The sequence below is a fragment of the Cyanistes caeruleus genome, chromosome 6, assembly GCF_971803275.1.
Source record: "Cyanistes caeruleus chromosome 6, bCyaCae1.hap1.1, whole genome shotgun sequence".
In the NCBI taxonomy this organism is placed as follows: Eukaryota; Metazoa; Chordata; class Aves; order Passeriformes; family Paridae; genus Cyanistes; species Cyanistes caeruleus.
In genome coordinates this window covers 45,049,483-45,069,165 of record NC_141706.1, presented here as the reverse complement: position 1 = coordinate 45,069,165, position 19,683 = coordinate 45,049,483, and the positions used below count along the sequence as shown (strand labels likewise).

At 41.4% G+C, this 19,683-nt stretch overlaps 1 protein-coding gene across 2 annotated transcripts in view; it reads right to left on the bottom strand.

Moving 5' to 3' along the window:
• Positions 1 to 5,355: 5,355 nt before the first annotated feature.
• SSTR1 (somatostatin receptor 1) overlaps positions 5,356 to 19,683 on the bottom strand; it is a 40,699-nt gene continuing 26,371 nt past the window's right edge. The window contains exons 1-2 of one of the 2 annotated variants that reach the window (XM_086895199.1): positions 9,319 to 9,531; positions 5,356 to 8,938 (exon numbers count right to left, since the gene is read on the bottom strand). In XM_086895199.1, the coding sequence (XP_086751325.1) occupies positions 7,536 to 8,738 (1,203 nt within the window). In that variant the 5' untranslated portion in view covers positions 8,739 to 8,938; positions 9,319 to 9,531 and the 3' untranslated portion in view covers positions 5,356 to 7,535. Of the gene's footprint in view, positions 8,939 to 9,318; positions 9,532 to 19,683 lie in introns of those variants that run through there. The other variant, XM_086895198.1, reaches the window with a different exon arrangement.

Here is a 19,683-nt window from a genome sequence, read left to right as displayed (position 1 = left end):
TTTCTACATATTTTTTAAAATAATGATTTATGCTGCTAAGGGCTTAATTAGGTGTTCTATGGCATTGGATAAGAGGATGTGGGAAAAATTTGAGTACTTCTGACATTTCTCCTTGTGTATCATATAGATTAAAGAATATTAAAAGTATAATGGAACCTGTGATTTCCCTAGAAATTTCCTATCACCTTATTTTTTTCATGTTTTAAATCCCAGTTATCTTTCCTCAGTTATTACAGGGAGGTCAATCTGGTAGATGCAATGTAATTACTTTTAGAAATAATATTATTTATTTCTTCAGTATGTGGACACTTACCAAGACTGTAGAGTGGCGATTCATCTATTTCTCTAAAGATACATAATTGACTCAAAAGGCAAACACAGCACAGCAACAGAGAAGTAACCACATTCCCAGGGCTTCAAAACATTAAAATTAATGTCTTTTCTTCTTTCTCCAATATGCAGCCTTGTCTTTGTCTTCTGGGCTTGTAGTCTGGGACTGGAAGACTTGAATGTGGATGTATAAAGGGAGTCATCTGTTAGCAAGTCTTTTCCCTTTTCTGTACTGCTGACTAGAATCACAGAATCATAGAATGGTTTGGGTTCAAAGGGACCCTTAAAGATCATCTCGTTCTACCCCCATGCTGTGCGCAGGGACACCTTCCACTAGACCAGGTTGCTCAAAGCCCTATCCAGCCTGGTCTTGAACACTTCAAGGGATGGGGCATTCACAAATTTGCTGAGCAAACTGGTCCGCTGTCTCACCACTCTCACAGCAAAGAATTTCTTCCTCATACCTAATCCATACCTACCCTCTTTGAAGCCACTCCCCTTTGGCCTATCACCACAAGCCCTAGGAAAATGTTCTTTTTCAGCTTTCTTGTAGGTACTGGAAGGTTGTTTGTAGGTACTGGAAGCCTTCTCTTTTCCAGGCTGAACAACCCCAACTCTTTCAGCCTGTCTTTGTAGGAGAGCTGTTCTAACCCTCTGATCATCTTGGTGGCCTCCTCTGGACTCCAGCATGTCCACATCCTTCTTATGTTGGGAGCCCCAGAGGAGAACACAGTACTGGAGGTGGGCTGGAGGCAGCAGTGGAGCTGCGGAATGCAGAGATGTGGTGATGGTCCTGCATTTGTTATGTCCTCCTCCTCCTTCCACTTGCCAGTCCTTTTGCATTCTGAGCCAGAAAAATGGGAAAACAACTACTATTATGTATTTTATGGATAATATAAGAGAAAGAAACTGCAGGTCCACAGAGATGAGGAGCTGAGGAGGGAAAGATGAGATAGGCAAGCACCCATCTTTACCAGGATGTATCTGTCTTGACCATCTTGTTGCATATGTTTTCAGGTGTTACTCAAAATGTGGTGGATTGCAAACAAAAAAGCATTTTCAGTCATTAAACCAGGAGCAGCACATGGGCTATAACCTGTCATAAAAGCATGTTTTTGTTTGTGGAATATAACCAGCAGGCCTTGTGTTTTTAGTTGATAAGAATGATTTACACTGTTCTCTGGAACATAACGTAAGATTATAAATACAGATAGCTTGAGTGAGATTTTAAGTGATCTAAGTCCATAATGTCTGTGCAGAGGAATGTGTTACATTACTTTTCATTCTTACGAGTATATATTTCTCTAAGGGAAAGGATTTTTCCCAGTCATTGTACTGAAGATTCTTTTCAAGTAAGAAATTCTGTAAATTTTACTTTATGATGGTAAAAGAGCACTGAAAATTCTTCTGTATTCAATTTCTGTCTTGTCAATATGGGATTCTTCTTGGTTTGTGTTGAGCAAAAAATTGTTAAGACTTTATTTTAATGATAAAGGAAAATGTCTGTGAAAATCAAAGCATCTGAAAAATCCAAGCTAAATTAACATTCAGAAAATTTTATTATCTATCTGTTTCTGCCTTGTTTTCCTGAATTTCTAGTAATTCCATAAAGGACCTAAATTGTCATTTAGTTCTTAGAAAAAATGTCTAGAGACTTTATAACCTTCAAAAATAACAGCCAGCTTTGAAAACAGCAGCTGACATAAAAAGCACAACTTCATATTTTTTGGTGAGTTGAACGTTCATGTATTTGCTGTATTTTAAACAGTGAAAGTTAGTTATGTGAAAGAGCCAAGTCCTGCTTTACAATGCCTCAACTGGACTCTACTTATTTTCCACTGTTCTTAACAAAATGGCCATCACATACTTGATTTTTCTCTGTTTCAGATTCCTTCTCTCTCAGTATCAAATATCCACCAGTTTTGCCTTCTTTTATATCCCCCAAATATCCTGCTTTGCCACTTTTTGGACCTCTCCAGTTGACTAGCAATCCTTTGGGCTTTCCATTGTGAATCTGAGCATGGGCAAGCGCTGTGTGAATGAGCCGAGCTTTTGCCGTAATCAGCCCGTGGCAGCGGCTGGTGTTGCCTGGCGTTTCTCAGCTTTAGGAAGAGCAGTGTAGTGCAGCACTGTTCAGAAGCTTTCCCTGGGCTGGGAGGGCTGACACATGCACTGACAACAGCACCATCACCAACTAGGTAAGTGGAGACAATACAACCCAATTGCAAGTCATAAATGCAATACAATTCAGATCCCAAGTCAGAAATCTGGTAATTGTTGTCCTACAGCCTCCCTGTGCAGTGAATTTGAGCATTTCTATCTGAGCCTTTCTAGTTAGGAAGCTCAAGAACCCACAAAGCAGCCCTTAGGCATCTTAGACAGTGTAAGAACTTGTATAGAAAATTTTTTTTTTTTTTTTTTTTTGGTTGGGTGTGGTGGGGCACAGGAATGGAGAGTAGAAGGAATTTTCTGTACATTTTTATAGCTTTTAAGGTGACTCTACCCATCATAGACATGATAATCATATAAGGACGAATGTATTCCATCCAGACTGGACCCAAAAATACATATACCTCAGGCAGGATACATCACCTTGCTATCTCTGTTTTATATCTACTTATTGCTCTGCCAAACCCAGATTTTAGGCTTTTGGAGAAACAAAGTTGGAAGGGAGTGGGCATAGTTAACTTTTATTGGAAAGCATCTGTCTTGTCAAAGTTGTGCTTGGTTTCTAGCCTTCTAGTGGTATACTTTGAAACACTCTCAGATTCACCAATTTTTCTTGCCATTTCTCTCCACAAAATGTAATATCTGAAAACACTTTTCTTAAAAAGAAATCTAATTAATAAACCATCCTTTCTTCCCATGGCTTAGCCTGAAGTTATCAGCAAAATAAGGCTATGTTGAGGAGGATGGAAGTGCTGAATACACAATTCAGTAGAAATATTTTATTCTCCTCTAGAGATTCATAATTCACATTCTTGTCTGTAGAGCCCTGGTGTCAAGTAAGGTTCCTAGGGATTGAAATCACAGAGTTTAGAACACTGGATTGGTATTTCTTTCTTGGTTAATTTCTTCTGACTTTTTGAAATTATTTTCTTGGTTCTTTTTTTTAATTAGGACTATAAGACATTAAATTGTCACTATTCTAGAAATATGGCAGAGTAAGGTCAAACTTTATATAACATGAATGTATTACATCACTGGGTTATTTTATTTCAATAAGACTTAGTTCATTATTTAGAATTAGGATGCTGATTTTGGAAACAGGTTAAAATAGAGTGAATAGTGTTCATAGAACATGCCACATACATTAGACATGCAGATTTCCAGAAACCACCGGAAAGTCTCTTTTAAAATTCTGATTCATTGGAAAGCTGGCATTTCAGAAATTCTTGCAACACATTCAGAAAACTGATTCTCATTCTCTGTGAAGAAATCAAATGGGTTTTAAGTGTCAAATGCAAAAAACCCCACACTCTGTGTGATGTTCTCTGCTGTAGGGACCATCTGAAGAGGCAGAACATCTGTGTGCAGCCATCACCTTTCTCATGCAGTGCCCAGATATAAAATGCCTCTGTGACTAGTCTTGTTCAAGTCCCCTAACTGTAGATAGCAGCCAGCCTCAGGATTCTGAGATGTGTTGTCTTTGCTACTGCGCTGGGAAGCCTGGTGAGAAAGAGAAGTGATGTCTTGTGCACCTTTGTTTGAGCGGGGAAATGCTGCGGCTGCTGTGTGCTGCCCACCTGATGTGTGTTCCATGTGAAGACTGTTCTCTGGGATGCATACCACAGGAAACGGTCCAGGCCATTGACTGGATACTGCTTAGAGCTGTCCCACTCCTGGGATCTCAGGCCAACAAAGTGCAAAACTTGCCTGTGTTCAGTGGCTACAAGGCCAATTTCCATAACAAAGTGAATGCAATATTTTTAAAATATTAAAATAGAAATTTTAAAATATAAACCAGAACTCATGGGGAAAAAACAAAAAAATTGCTAGTGGTTACAAATTCTAATTCGCCCACTTGCAGCTGTATAACAAGTCAAAATGTCACCAAGAAATAAACCACTGCCCTCTTTTTTTTCAGTGAATTAGGCATTACTTGAAATGATTTTCATATGAAATCTGAATGTCCTTATTTGCCATTTGAAAAGCATTAAAAAGAGTTCTGTTTATTTTCTGGTACATATTATTTAATGAGATTTTTTTTTCTTGGTAGTTATGTTCTACTGTTTAGAATAGTAACACAGAATGAACTACCTAACTTTCTTTCTAGCTAAATTGAATGATTTACTGCTGCTGATCACCTCTCCCAGAGTGAAAAATAGCAGGAACAACTGTTAGTTTGGGATAAACAGATTTTGTTTCCAGCTGAAACCACACAGAGTGTTTTAGCCAGGAACCGTAGGGGCAGTGCTGGCTGGGAGTGAATCAGCCCATCCATCTGAAGGCAAGCCTGCCATCTACTGAAGCCCCAACCCGACCTCTGCGATGTGCCTGGCAGAACTGAAACCAAAGTGCATATGCTGGTAGGTGTGCAGGCTTCCTTTGCAACCTTTACGAGGCAAAGAGAAAAAAAAAAATGAAAGAACAAAACCCAGTTCAACTTTTCATCAAAACTGAGTATGCAGTATGAATCTTCATGCTTTTTCACTCTTGCTTCATTGTGTCTGATGTTAAACAAATTTGACAGTAAAAAGTAGATTGACTCTCTCTTTAATCTGACCATACATAAGAATATGCTTGAGTGAAAAGGACCACAGAAGATTATGAGATTTATGCCATCTTGAAGATATTGTGAGTGAAAATTCAAGTGAAGCCCTGGCAATAGCATCATGGATATCATGGGGCATTTTACTGTTTTGACAGATGTTTGATTTCTGTGAAAAGTTAATTGTGCTAATAAAGCAATTTCATCCTTATTTCACCATATGTACACATAAAACATTACAAAATTTAGTATTTGTAAGTTTTCTTTAAATTGTGTCCACTAGGAAGTAAAAGAAAAGAAACTGTACAATTGTCAAAGCTTTTCATGAAATATTTTAATAAGGATGTAACAGTTTCCACATTAGCAATTTTTAGACTAAAAGGAGCTGACTCACAGTCCATTGAAGTGAATTAAGATTTTTTTTTTCTCTCATTTTGATGGACTTTGAATCAGACAACTTTAAAATACTAAATTTATACATTCATTTAACAGTACCTAAGTTTTGGTGAAAGAAATGTACAAAGTAGCATCCTGCTTTTTGCTGCTGAGAAAAGTTAAAGGGTATAATTTAACAAAAACCTGTAGTAAGTCCACCACCACAAATACTAGATGTCTTAACTGTCAACCTTACACTTAACACTGTACTTAAGCACTGCAGCTACGAGTACAATGCTATGGGTATGCTGCTACTAGAGATTTTTTCCAGTCTCTTGCTTGAAATTGCCAGTAGTTAGAATTAATACAACCACAGTATTGTGCTAGAGAAGTGATTTCTCACAGCACCAGGACACTTGCCACTGTGTGACACTGTTAGCATAGGTGGTAAAAAGCAAAAAACGTAGCTGCTTATTTCAACTCAGTCCATACTGACTCTTCTGTGTGGGGTAAGAGGGAGTAGGGATGGATAGAAGGTTTAGTTTGATCAGCTGTCATTTACCAAAGAAAGCTTCATCCATCTATATGAAATTTGTTTTGTCACAAGAGGAGAAGAGAGAAAATTCAGGAGAGAATTTCTGTGGGGGAGACAATGTAAATGAAAGAGTTAGAAAAAATGACAATGTTTTTATCTGGAAAGGAGCCTTCTTGAGCATTAGCCATTTTAAATGCAACCTTGCAAGTAGCCACCACAGATGTAAGTACACAGTATAAATTGCTTCAGAAAAACACGTTCACAACACTAGAATCAAATAAAAAATTAAACAAGAAGACATCTGGCACACATTAAAAACAAGAATTCTCAGAAATGAAACATTAAGAAGCTCTGGGTCAGTATATTACATTGGCAACATATGAAACCCATTTTATTGGGGTTTTTTTAGTGCAACAGAAGAAACTGGAGCTAGGGGTAATAGCTATTACTGAACAGCTACTTTTTCTGCCAAGTATTTATTTCAGAGACTGGTGGAGATTTTTAAATGACTCCCCCTTTTTCCATATAGGCTAAAGTGACTTTTCCATCACCCAGGTCATTCAAAAACTGTCTCAACTCCCTTCATCGCTGTGTCACAGCTGATGTGTGAGCAGGCTCAACATAGCAGATTCACTGACTAGTGCTCCTTTTAAACTTTATTATCAACACACTTAATTGTGTGTGTGGACAGAATCAAACATTTCCCAGCTCAGCAGTCCCCCCAGCTCCCATCTCAGTGAGTCCCAGCTCTCTGCTCCCTATGTGTCACGGGACTGCTTATCTCCCATTATCAGCAACCTGCCACAAAGCTCCAAAGCACAGCAATAATCAGATCTTTTCTAAGATCTTTCCTGCTCTGCTTCTGCCAAGAAGCACAGAGAGCCAAAGTCACAGTGAGTTGGAAGCTGTCTGCAAAGCAAATACATATCTCTGTGACTATGCTGCTTCTTTCTTGGGGACTTTTTGCTCCCTGCTTTCTTTTTTATTCCAAGGGGAGGGAAGGCTAGGTGCAGAGAGATGCTACACACTCCTTCCTGGGGGAGGGCAAGGTGTGTGTTGGGGGGAAATTTTTCCAGCATTTCTAATCTCTGAAGGGGAGGTGTGTACTGACAGATGTTGAGCAGGGTCTTTTGCAGCTGGGGGGAGTCTGAGCCTGAATGCTGGGGCTTGACTTGAGGCAGGCTCGACTCAGTGACCTGGGGTGTCCCACCAGCCAAGGGGAAGGGCAAACTATACAAAAGATGGAGGGAGAGTCACTGCAGGACCTTTACAGCCATTTGTCAGACACAGAGAGGAGTGGCACAGCCAGGCTACCAGACCCTAACCTAACCCATGAGAGCCACAATTCACTAAGTGGATGTCAAAGCATCAGAGAATGCACCCGCTTTCAAGGGCGGCAACCAGGTTGCAGGGGGGCAGCAAATCAAGAATGTGGGGTTTTCCTCGCTCTTTCTTGCGCCAAATACTGCTGGCAGTGGGCAGGACCAAAATCCCCTCCCTCCCAGCCTCCCCATGCCACAGCCCTGGCTTCGCTCACCCTCCAGCTGGGGGGCAGTAAGGGAGCTGGGGGACAGGAATGCTTCCTCAGAGGGTGGTAATCCTGGAGGTGCAAGTGCCATTCCTGTACATGCTCCCTGACTCCAAGTTGTCTGGGGGAAAGTCCTCCACGCTGTATGCCCTGCTCTTGAGGGCAGTGGCATAGTAGTCGATGGGTTCCTCTGCAGCGTTGTCCATCCAGCTGAGGCAGAGCAGCCGCTGGAAGGACCGCTTGAAATTGTCTGAGAGAAAACCATAGAGGATAGGGTTGGCACAGCTGTTGGCATAGCCCAAGATGACAGAGAGCTGGCTGATGGTGGCATCATCCTGCTCTACAAAGACATTGACCAGCTGCACAATGTAGAAGGGCATCCAGCAGATGACAAAGACCATCACCACCATCATGACCATGAGGGTGATCTTGCGCTCTGAGCGTTTGCGTTGCTGCCAGCCAGCCTTCAGGGCCACCATGCGCATCTTAGCAATGATGAGGATGTAGCAGAGGCAGATGGCCACCACAGGCAGCAAGAAGCCCATCAGAAAGGTGTAGACCACAAAGACCACCAGCCATCTCTGGGTGGGCTCTGGCATGAGCATGTTGCAAGCCACTGTTCCATCACTGTTGGCTGCTGTGTTGGAGAAGATGATGATGGGCAGGATGATGAGGATGGAAAGCACCCAGACACCCAGATTGACCATCTTAGCCACAGTGGGTCGGCGGTACCTGGCCGCCTTGATGGGGTGCACCACAGCGATGTAGCGGTCCACACTGAGCACGGTCAGGCAGTAGATGCTGGTGAACATGTTGATGGCATCCACACTGAGCACCAGGCGGCAGAGCAGGGAGCCAAAGGGCCAGTGGTGCAGCAGGGTGGAGGTAACCAGAAAGGGGACGCTAAGCATCAGCAGCTCATCCGCGATGGCCAAGTTGAGGATGTAGATGTTGGTGGCTGTCTTCATCTTGGCGTAACGTAGGATCACGTAGATGACCATGGAGTTGCCGCACAGCCCCACCAGGCACACCACGGAGTAGATGAATGAGATGAGGATGGCGCTGCCCTGAGACTCACTCAGGGTGCTGTTCGGAGCGCCGGAGGAATTCCTGCCGCCCGAGTCCATGCCCTCCGCCGCCGCCTCCTCCGAGGCGCCACCGGCTCCGCCGCCACCACTGTCGCTGCCGCCGCTGTCGCTGTCGCCGCTGTCGCTGCCTGCACCGCCCGGAAGCCTGGGGCAGGTGCCATTGGGGAGCATCCTCTGCCCGGACCCCCCCGCCCCGGCTCAGAGCAGCAGGCGTCCGCCGCCGGCTGCGCTGGGCACCATCCCGTCAGGGATGCGGCGGCTGCGGGACGCGGGCATCGGCAGAGAGGCGGCTGCCAGCGCCGCTCGCCCCGAGCGGCGGCAATTGCTGCTCCCCGGCTGGTGAATGATTAATAGCAGCGGCGCGTCACCAGCTAAGGAAAGAAGGAGGGAAAGAAAAAAAAAAAATGCAGGAGACGTAAGTGGGTGTCCCTTCCCACCCCCCACTCCCCTTGCCCGCCTCCCATCCCGCCCTCCTGTTCGCAAATCCGACAGCTCTAGGGCAGCCTGTTCCCTGTTCCCACTGCCCCACACTACTCAGTGCCCCCCGATCCAGCACTTCTCTCCCCACCCCCTATTGCTTCCCCCACCTCCCACTGATCCCCCCCCCCGTCCACCATCCTCTCCTCCCCTCCATTCTCTGCTGCTCTCCCTCCACGGCACCTAGGTCCAGACCAGGGGCACTCCTGGCAAAGGGACCGTCGTTTCTCCGTTAAGAAAAACGCCTGTGTCTTGCGTGGGGGGGCAGTGTTACCTGGGCAAGCATGGCTCATGTCTACGCAGCTGCTGTAACCCTCTCCTGGCACCGCACCATGTGCGTTGCCCACCTCACAGTGCTGGCACCAAGCACGGCACCGACCGACAAAGCACGAACGTTCAACCCTATGCACACAGTACTGTCCATGCCTCCTAACACCACCCAGCTCCTTGCTCCCTACCTTGCCCTGTCCCACCACCACCACCACCACCACCACCACCACTAGGTATCACGCATGAGCAGCCCTGCCCCTCTCCACATATTCTGTCCCGAAAAATGCCTCCCCACCCCCCCATCATATTCTAACACCCCGGCACGTTTTGCCTCTGTCTGTCACATCCAAGAGTGAGTGAATTTGCACACTGCAGCTTGACACGACTATTTACACAACAGTGGTGCCAAGACCATCTCATGCTGTCCACTCCTCTGTCCCCACACATCTGCTTCCAGTCATAGGAATCCAACCAAGCTCAACCAGTACATGCTGCCTCACCAGTGTTACAGCCCTCTCTCTTAATATTGTACCTAAAACATATGTATATCCCTGATAGGATTGTATCCACACCAGGGGAGTCTATAAACCCTCCTGAGCCTGTACAGTGACACAAGCCATTGGCATCATCTCCCTGTCACTACATAACTTCTTCCATGCTGTGCCCACTGACCACTTCCATACATTGACCTATTCTGTGCTATTTTTTACATACACCCTGATTCTAGATGAACATATATGCACCAGTAATACCTCATATTGTCATCTCTAGGCAGACACTGACACCTTAAACACCTCATCCACACCACTAGTTCTAAACACACATGAAATTTTCAGATAGTCTTAATACTGCATCTCTGTTCCCTGGCAAGCAAAGTTTTCTTAAAAAAAGAGCATGACCTTCCCATACACCTCTCTTTCTGGGCAATATGTTTCTTCTCCCAATATGTTATTGTTCTGAGTATACAATCTGTCCTAATATGCTTGTACATAACTACTAAATCAATTTTCATATATCACCACCATCATTCTTTATATACCACCTGATCATTCTGTATTAGCTAGACGTGGTTACTCACTAGTGCGCACAGACCCTCACTCTTGCTCACTGCATCAACACTCCCTCAGTGCAGGCATGCACACAAAATACTCAGTAAATGCTTATTTATTCTGTTGGCTGGAGACCCCCATCTGTGTGAGCAAAGCACACCTGTATGGGTAAAGACCTGTCTCTTCACATAAACTGCTGCCTAAGAGCACCACCCACTTTTGTCGAGAACAGCAGGTCCACATCACACAAATATCACCACAGTGCATATGCTGCTATATGCTCCCCACAGCACCACTATACTCAGCATCACACACGCATCCTTGCAACCTACGCATTTTACCATGCATACCCATCACCTCCTACTGTTCACACATCTTGTTATCACCGTCTGCCCACCATCACAATTATGCATATTATCACTACCCACCACTTTAATATGCAGATACATGCAGCATTACCATCAATTGATTACAACCAATCATCAGGAATTTATCTCTCTAGAGCTCTCTAGAGCTGTATATATCCTTATACCCCTCACTAGCACCATCTCTTCAAACACATGTAACCTCTCTGTATGACTTTCCTCATACCAGTCATCACCTCCAGTCATACACACCTAGGCACTCCCATATGATGGGCATGTGCTGTTTGACACCTTGTCAAGGGTATTACATTTAGCACATGCACACTTTAGCATGACCCTTACCAAGCTGTTTCATTTTCTTCTGTGTTTAAAGAGCAGATTGTGAATACATATAGATGTATATATACACCCCTACACATTATAAAAATAACCTTATTCAGTTTTTAGGAATTGCATACAAGTTCTATTTGGATGATTCTCTGTGACTTCTGAGGACTTTTTGTATTTATATTCTAGTATAGAAATGTATTTATTGAGCAGCCTTTGCAAATGTTCTTACCATTCTTAGGACTGTTCCTGTATATGGGGGTTTTAGATGTTTGAACACTTGGGGGTGTCATACAAATTAAAATTCATACTTACATTTGGGGTTTTAGAGGCTGTATGTTCTGATGTGTTAGCATCAGAGCTTCCAGCATACAGAGAAAAAAAAAATTATTTAACACCATGGAAAATTTTTTCTTGCAATGTGCTATCTGACACTGCTCAAATTTCTGAAATTACATAAATTCAGCTGAAGAATTATCTTCCTTAAAGTTTACATACTGAGAAAATATGAATCAGCTTTCAGTCATTGATATGAGAAGGAGCAGAAGTCAATAGCTGCAAACTCATCAACAAGAACATCTGGTTGATTTCAGCACTTTAGTCTGTTTGAAAACCTGTAGTTCAAATATAATCCAATTTTGGTTTACATTAGCATTTGTTTTAAGGGTCATTTACTTATGGAACACAAATCGAAGGGTTTTCCTCTTTCATACTGTTATAAATTGGCATTTAGACATTTTATTCATGCTGTTGCCCTTTTCCACATTACTTTGCCATGCTTGGATCTGGCCATGCCCTGCACCCAAAAGGGTCAGTAAAAACCCTTGTGTTGAAGTAGATGTGGGTATGGTGTTCTTTCTTACTGCATTTATTCAAAATAAATCACTTATAAATTGTAATTCCTGCAACAGTACTAGCCCCATTAGGCATCACACACATACCTGCTTGACACAAGTGCCCAGGAAAAAGAAATGCTATCATAGGCATAATTATAATAATGTACCCTGTGTTACAGCATGCACTGAGAAGGTCTGATATCTCCATTCACTGAAGTTTCCTTTGGATATGCACTATTTCACAACAGAGAATGTTATCACCTTCCAAAAAGGAATTGTCTGAGTGCCTGCTTAGTCACTTAGATCAATTCCTCTAACAAAGGTTATAGGTATTAATTTACTGAGAATTTATAGCTATTGATCTTTACAAATGTTCAGTGTTGCTCAAGATTTTTAACCTCAGCTATTTGATAAAGCAGAAATGTTTGATCAGAAATAACACATTTTATTATCTCAGTAATGATACACTGTCATTATAAATCTAGAATCACAGGACCTTTAGATTGGAAGAGGCCTTTAAGATCATTGAGTCCAACCCAGATCATTGAGTCCAACCCAAGATCATCGAGTCCCACCCAAATACCAACATTGGAATAGTTTTGACAATCAAAGGTTCTTTTAAAGTAGAAATTCTGACATAAACCAATTCTAACTTGGGAACATACTTAGAAATTTTATTTTCTTAGAGTTCATTATTTTGCCTAAGGACTTTATCTGGAAGGAGTGGACCAGAGGCCTAAACTTGTGTTTAAAATCCACTTGTCACAAAATGGGGAAGGACAGCTTGACATTCTTAACAGTCTGCAGGTTGGCCAAAGACATACACAGATACTTTCCAATTTTTTTTTGTAGTAACATCTGCCTCTCATGGATGGGAGGAAAAAGAGTTATCTCTCAAATATAAATAAACTTCTGGGCCATGCTGGGAAGTCTAGGACTAAGACTTAGGCTGTGCCTGGAGTTAGAATTAGTATTGAGACAAGAAGCCCTTAGCTCCAGTGGGGGTGCAAGGGGGAGGATCAGTGGAGGGGTAGTCTGTGCAAAGAGCTCATACCAGAACACTTGTTTGTGCCACTGGGGTAACACTGGGCATCTCAGGCTACAGTTCATCCCATGCCTATGCTTATGGTAAGGTCAGGACAGAGACCAAGCCAAGAGCTCCAGCTGGAAGGGGTTGAAAAAGGTTTAAAGGCTGGATAAGGTAGGGGAAGACTCCAGAGATGCTATCTCCTAACAGTTTTCTCCCCTGTGCTATAGGATGGGGACTCTGGGTAGGGTAAATATTTTGACTGCTTGTATCTGACCCTTGGACTGGGGCTAGAAAGGAGACAAAGCCAAGAGCTCCAAGGCAGCTGAACTTTAAGAGGGGCTGCTAAAGGGTGAGGAGAAGACTGCAATATTTTTTCCCCTGTCCACATTCTCCTACAGGAAATGGTGAGGTTGTCAGGTTAGGGTCCATTCCAAGCACATTGTAGGGTTAGACTTAGGTGAGGCAAAGCCCAGAGCTCCACATGATGAAGCCCTTCCCAGGGATAATCGGATCTCAATCCCTTCAGCTCCATCTGAAGTATTTGAGGCAGGACTGCCAGTGGCAATTAGAGTAGCTTGCTGGCAAATATTTTTCCTGATGGTGGCGAAAAGCTGACACTCAAAATCTCCAATTTAAAAAAGCCTACAAACAGCTCACAAGGCAGATGATATCTTTTCTCTCTGTCAAGATACATTTCAGCTAGTGAAATGTGTCTCGAGTATTGTGGCAAGAAAAAGGAAACAGTCATGACACATAAAATGAGGCCTATGGTAATTCATTAAATATTTAAACTTGAATATTAACGTTTTCATATGCATATGAACAGTTTTCTTCAGTATCTTTCAGCTTTTGATCACAGCAATGATGTGGTAGCGCATGAGACTGCTCTAATTTGCATACGCCATGAACTCTAAGTAAATTCAAAAGAGTTTTTGTGGGCTGAGTAATTTCAACAAGGTCCCACTGACTAATTCAGTAAAGTGTCTCCTATTCAGACTGTAGACACCCTGTGCACCACTCAAACCAAGTGTTTCATAAATCTTGCTGAGAAATTAATGAGTGAACACTCTTTTACAACCATATATTTCTACAAAATAGCAAAATGTCATATAATTTGGGTAATCAATTGAATTATAACCTGTTCAAGTTTTGTTAAAAATCGTTCAGTACCCATTTCAATTGCATATCTTTGAAAGTCATACATTTTTCATGACCTTTTGATTAAGATGGAAAATCTTGTGCTGCTTGAACCACTCAGATGTAAATTCTGTCCTTACTTTTTGACTGATACCATTAAATGTGCTATGAGTCAGCAGAAATTTTAACTTTTCATTAGAACGTCAAGATATTTTTAAAAGCTTTCCTTTTAATACAGCTATTGTATCTTAGATGTCATGATTAAGGTTGTAATTTTACTCTTAGCAGAGGGCCTAAACTTTACATCAGTTTTAGTTATGATTGAAAATGAAGTGCAAATAGACAGATGGAAGTGATTCATTACAGTAGTATGTTAGAAAGCATTTTCTCCTAAAAGAAAAAATTTGTAATTTATACCTTACAATTAATTGAGAAAGGAACAATTTTTCTTTAAAAACAGAAGTGTTAAACAAGATTCATCAGAGAAAGAGTCAAGCTGTTGCTTAGAGAACGCATAACTGAATCTTCGTGTCTTGATCCAGTTGCATTTATTTCAAACCTAGCTGCTGAAAAGTTAAAATCAGGGAGTTACATTGCAATTCTTCCCACTTCATCATGTTTTCTACTGTAGGAGTTAATAACTGGCATAAGGCACCATTATTTAAATCAATTATCCAGAAGCCATACAACAAAGTGCTTTCTACCACTAATTCTTTTTCAAGAAGAACTGTGCTGACAGCACACTCCCAAGTTCTCAAGAGCAAGGTAGCTGCCCCAGCAAATAAGATATAATATAGTATCCAAATCTGATCTCATACAAAGTTTTTCAAATCTGAATAATTTTGTCTACTGGTAGTTAAATAAATGTGTATAAATGTGTAAGTGGCTGGATCTTGGGTTCCATCTCTTGTCTCCTGTCAAAAAGTTACTCAGTGACAAGTGTCAGCAGCAGCAGCAGGAGCAACTGAAATGCTGCTGAGTTTTGGCTGTAAACACAGCCAAGGACAAATTGTATTTAGCAGATTTTCATCATGCCTAGCTAAAATGTGCCTGGATCAGGGCAAGAGTTTGTTGAAGAAAAAGCTGTTAGGTTTTCTGCTTCTTGGCTTTTGTTGAGATGTTTCCCTAGGGCAGATATTGCTCTCTGCTGCTTCATCCAGCCTGGTTTTTGAAGGGCTCAGTTAGTCTTCAGCAGAGTCTTTACAGTAATTGTTACATTTAAATGTATGCTGGTTGGATACTGTTACCCAGTGCTAAGTATTTATTTTAGCACTATAAATATTGCACTAAATGTAAGAGGAAAATGAGGAGTGATCAATTATGAATGGGGTGGGCTGGAGCGAAGGGGGGGTGCTGTTTGCACGCAAATAACTTTAAACAAATCAATAAATAGTTCTATGATTGAAAAGAGCAAAGTAAATTTGTAGGATAACCGCAGATGTTGTATGGCACCCAGTTAAATTTTATCACTTATTTCATATAGGTTGCAGAAAGAGTCCTCAGAGTGTGAGTTTTCATTTAAAGGTGATATGAATAAATGATACAGATCTTCTTGATTAATGGCTTCTCAGCTTTCTGAAACATGTTTATACAGCAAACAGTCATTAAACTCACAAATCTTGTTAAAATTTGATTTTCATCATATTCTGATGTGTAATTGTTTCTTTTCACTTGAGAGTAATGGGAAGCTATTTTTATAATAGAAATTATAACACACAATTAAAGGGAAATATTGTTACTAACAACTGAAGTTGCAGTACATGTCACACAGTGACAGCACCCATCTAGTTTGTGCTGCCTGAAGTTCAAGTCCAGCTGCACGAGACTGACTGAAGAAAAGCCTAATCCTATAGCTAACTTTGGTTCTCTATTGCTTGTACACCTCTGGAAATGGTTCAGCATTTGGGGAACATTATTTTATACACCTGACAGTCACTGAAAATATTTCAGATTTTTCTTTTTTTTTCAATCTGTTATCCAGTATTCTCATGCCCTGTGCTTTAAGCAGCCACCAATGCTACTGCAGAAGGGAATACTGTTGTGTTCTGGATTCAGTAGGAGAATAATGCTGATAACACACTGATGTTTTAGCCATTGCTAGGTGTTCCTCACTCTGAGTCAAGAGCCTTTCAGTGTCTCATGCTCTGGCAGTGAGGAGGTGCACAAGAAGCTGGGAGGGAGCCTGGCCAGGGCAGGTGGCCAAATGGGCCAAAGGGACATTCCATCAGTATATAAACTGGGGGAGTAATCCAGGAGCTGCTGAAATCTGCTTGGGGACAGGCTGGGCGTTACTCAGTGGGTGCTGAGCAATCACATTGTGAATCTCTTGTTCCTGGGTTTTATTCCTTTCTCTCACTCTCCTGTTCTTTACAATTATTGCTACAATCATGATCATTATTGCTATTATTAGTATTATATTTTGTTTTTATTATTGAATTGGTTTTATCTCAACCTGACAAAGTTAACTTTTATTTTACTTGATTCTTCTCCCCACTGGAGGGGTGGGGAGTCCGTGAGCAGCTCTGTGATGCTTAGTTGCTGACGGGAGTTAAATTATGACAGAGTGTGAAACAATAAAGTGTACTGTGTTATTTAACACATATATTTGCTGCCTATTTATATATTGCTGCCTCATAATGTGGACAGGGGTCAAAGGGAATGAAGACATTTCTATATCTTATGTAAAGGTACTATTAGTCATTTTCACAGGCAGTTGCACACATATAAGTGTCCCTGTTTTTCCATGATTTTATTTTCACCTCAATTTAAAACATTTCTTACCTATCCAGATTCTTTTTGACACACAAAACAGAAATTGTTTTCACTTCTTTCATGCTAGCTACCATCTTATTTATCCAGTTGCTGTAATTTTCAGACAGGAAATGCATTTTGCTATTTCCAAAACTATCTAAGGAGACGATGACTAGGTCAAGATCACAGAGCAGGCAGGGATGGTAAATGTCTGTTTCATCTCTGTCACGATCAATAATGTACCTTACATCACCTTAGAGTGCAAGCTGAGTGTGATAATATGCGAATGAAATACAGAAAAGAAGTCAGTTTTTAAGTGCCTGCACTTGTTAGATGTTCAGTCTTGAGCTCTTGGATTAGCGAGAGGGTATGATAAGTAGAAAAATATTATAGATAGCATCCATGTTTATCTTCCTATGTTAATAATGGCTCACATACTTTTTGGCTCCATTCAGAAGTAATCCTTTGGTAGTGGGATAGAGCCTGGATGAGCACAAATGAAGTCCCCTGATTTAGTGCCTGTTTGTGGTGGCGTTCCTGGGGCACATATTCAGCTTTTGCACTCAGGCACCAGTGCAAAGAGAACTGAACAGTGATGCTAGGAAATACACTTGAAAAGTGATCCAAATTGAACCACTGATTTAGACATGCCCAGAGGGGTTTGGTATGGTATGACATGCTCCACTGAATATTAAAGGCAAGCACTGGATTTTATATATACTGAACACTGTTTTAAACAGGAAGTTTGTAAGCATTAATACAAGGGATGTGAGACACTCTCTGGACCCCTCAATCTTTCAAATAGTGTGTGCTGAGAAAAAAAATTTTAGACCACCACCAAGATGGAACTTCTTTCTCTTTTCTTGTTTCGCTATGATGCTGTACACCTCTTCCCCAGTAGTTTGCATCATTCCCTTTTTTGTGCCATACAGTCTGTGGGGTTTGTACTGTTGGATTTGGTGAGTAATAGGACAAAGCATATATTTAACATACTTCTCATCCTGTGAAACTTGCTTGTCCACAGTATGCTAGGCCCTCATTTCCCCCAAAAGATGACTTTTCAACTGGTGCTTCTGAGATCAAACATGCCAATAACAGAAAGTTAAGAGCTGTGCAGTGTGAAAGCTGCCTTAGGAATGCCCTATGTAATCTAATATTTTGCTGTCTGAATGAATAATGGCAATCACTACTGCAGGGTCTGTGAGCTAAGCCCTGGGGGCTATGGCCATGCCTGGTTTGTCAGCATGCGTTTCAGTAGCCAGCAGCTCCTGCTTTTAGCTGCTGGGTAATCTGGCTGCCAGTCTCCAAGCTCTAGGGGAAACCACAGGGAGCAGAGGTCTTTATGTGTTCTCTAGGCATGGCCAAGACTCTTAAATTTTACCCTATGGCTCAGATACCAGCAGACATACACAGGAGATGAGAACTGCGAGACAACTCTGTTTTTTTAGAATGCAATACCGGTTGTATCCAGATAAGAGCAGATGTTTTGCCTTGTGGTTTTTCAGGATTCCCACAAAGACTCCCATGCAAAAGAAGGCAAATAAACCTATATGTGGTTACTGTTTTCTCTTATAAAACCTAGAATGCCTGAAAGATGTTTATGATTTTAAAGTCCTCAAAACAGAATGTATGGTATGCCAATCCAGTTGTGGTAAAATGTTCACTGAATTAACTGAAGCCAATATTTTATCTGAGGCAGACTGTGGAGAATGAACAAAGAACTGAACATTCCCTCTACTGATGGAAATAAACACATCACATAGTGCTAATGCATGATTATCAGGTAAGAAACCCATGACTATAAAGATGGGGTTTTCTAATTAGACTAGAGAGAATGTAGATATAGTATACCACAATACCACATTGCCGCTTTTTTAGCTTCCCCAGACTGAGCAGCTATCTCTAAATATGGGAGAATGAGTGGAGAAAAGTCTGAACTGGAGTATACCACTAGCAGTGGTAAAAAAACCAAGTGTGACTGCAGTTCCTTCCCTTCCTTTCTATCTCAGCATTTATTTCTGGAACAGTTTAAGGGAACAGTGGGCTATAACCCTGATGGACAGCAAAGTTCTGAGTTTTTAGTTCTTGGTAGCCATGGTCTCATGACCTCTATTGTGCTGTGGAATAGGCAGAATTATTTTTAGACTTATGAATTTGAGTTGGTCATAAAGTTAGGACATTATTTAATACTAACTACAGAAGAACAGGGAGGGGAGAATTTTCTGATGGCATTTGTTTTGAATGGACTTTATTTGTTTCCTCCTGTCATTGCTGGTCCTTACTCATATCAGCCCTGATGCTGCAATCTTCATGCACTTCAGGTATCATCTATTGCCACAGAAGCTGCTCTGAAACAGATTTTGAATGTTTAGTTTGAGTACTGGTTTCAGAATTGTCCCTTTTCAATTTGGTATTTGGTATTGAGTATTCCTCTGATTCTGAAATTAGGCCTTCCAGAAAAAAAGAAATGTTCATTACTGACTATGCATCATAAAACCCCTCTGCATATCAATTGTATTGGCTTTGACTTTTTGTACATTAGCAAATCCCATTGAAGGTTTAGGGTGTAATTGAATAGGGACAATTCTACTGACTTCAGTCAAAGCATTACCAGACTCATTTTCTGATATGGAGGAAAAAAAAAACAACATCTTTGGAGACTCCTAATGCTTATATGCTGAAATAATTTTAAAGCTGTTGTCTTACCATCTTTAAATAAACTCTTCCATAAAAGAGATATAAAAAAGATGCAGGAGATTGTTATAGAAGCCTGCCTCATCTTTTAACTTCTCATAAGCTGCTAACACTCAATTTGCCAAAAATTTTTCCTAAAACCTGTGTTATTTGGATAGTATTTTTAGAAATAAAATACTA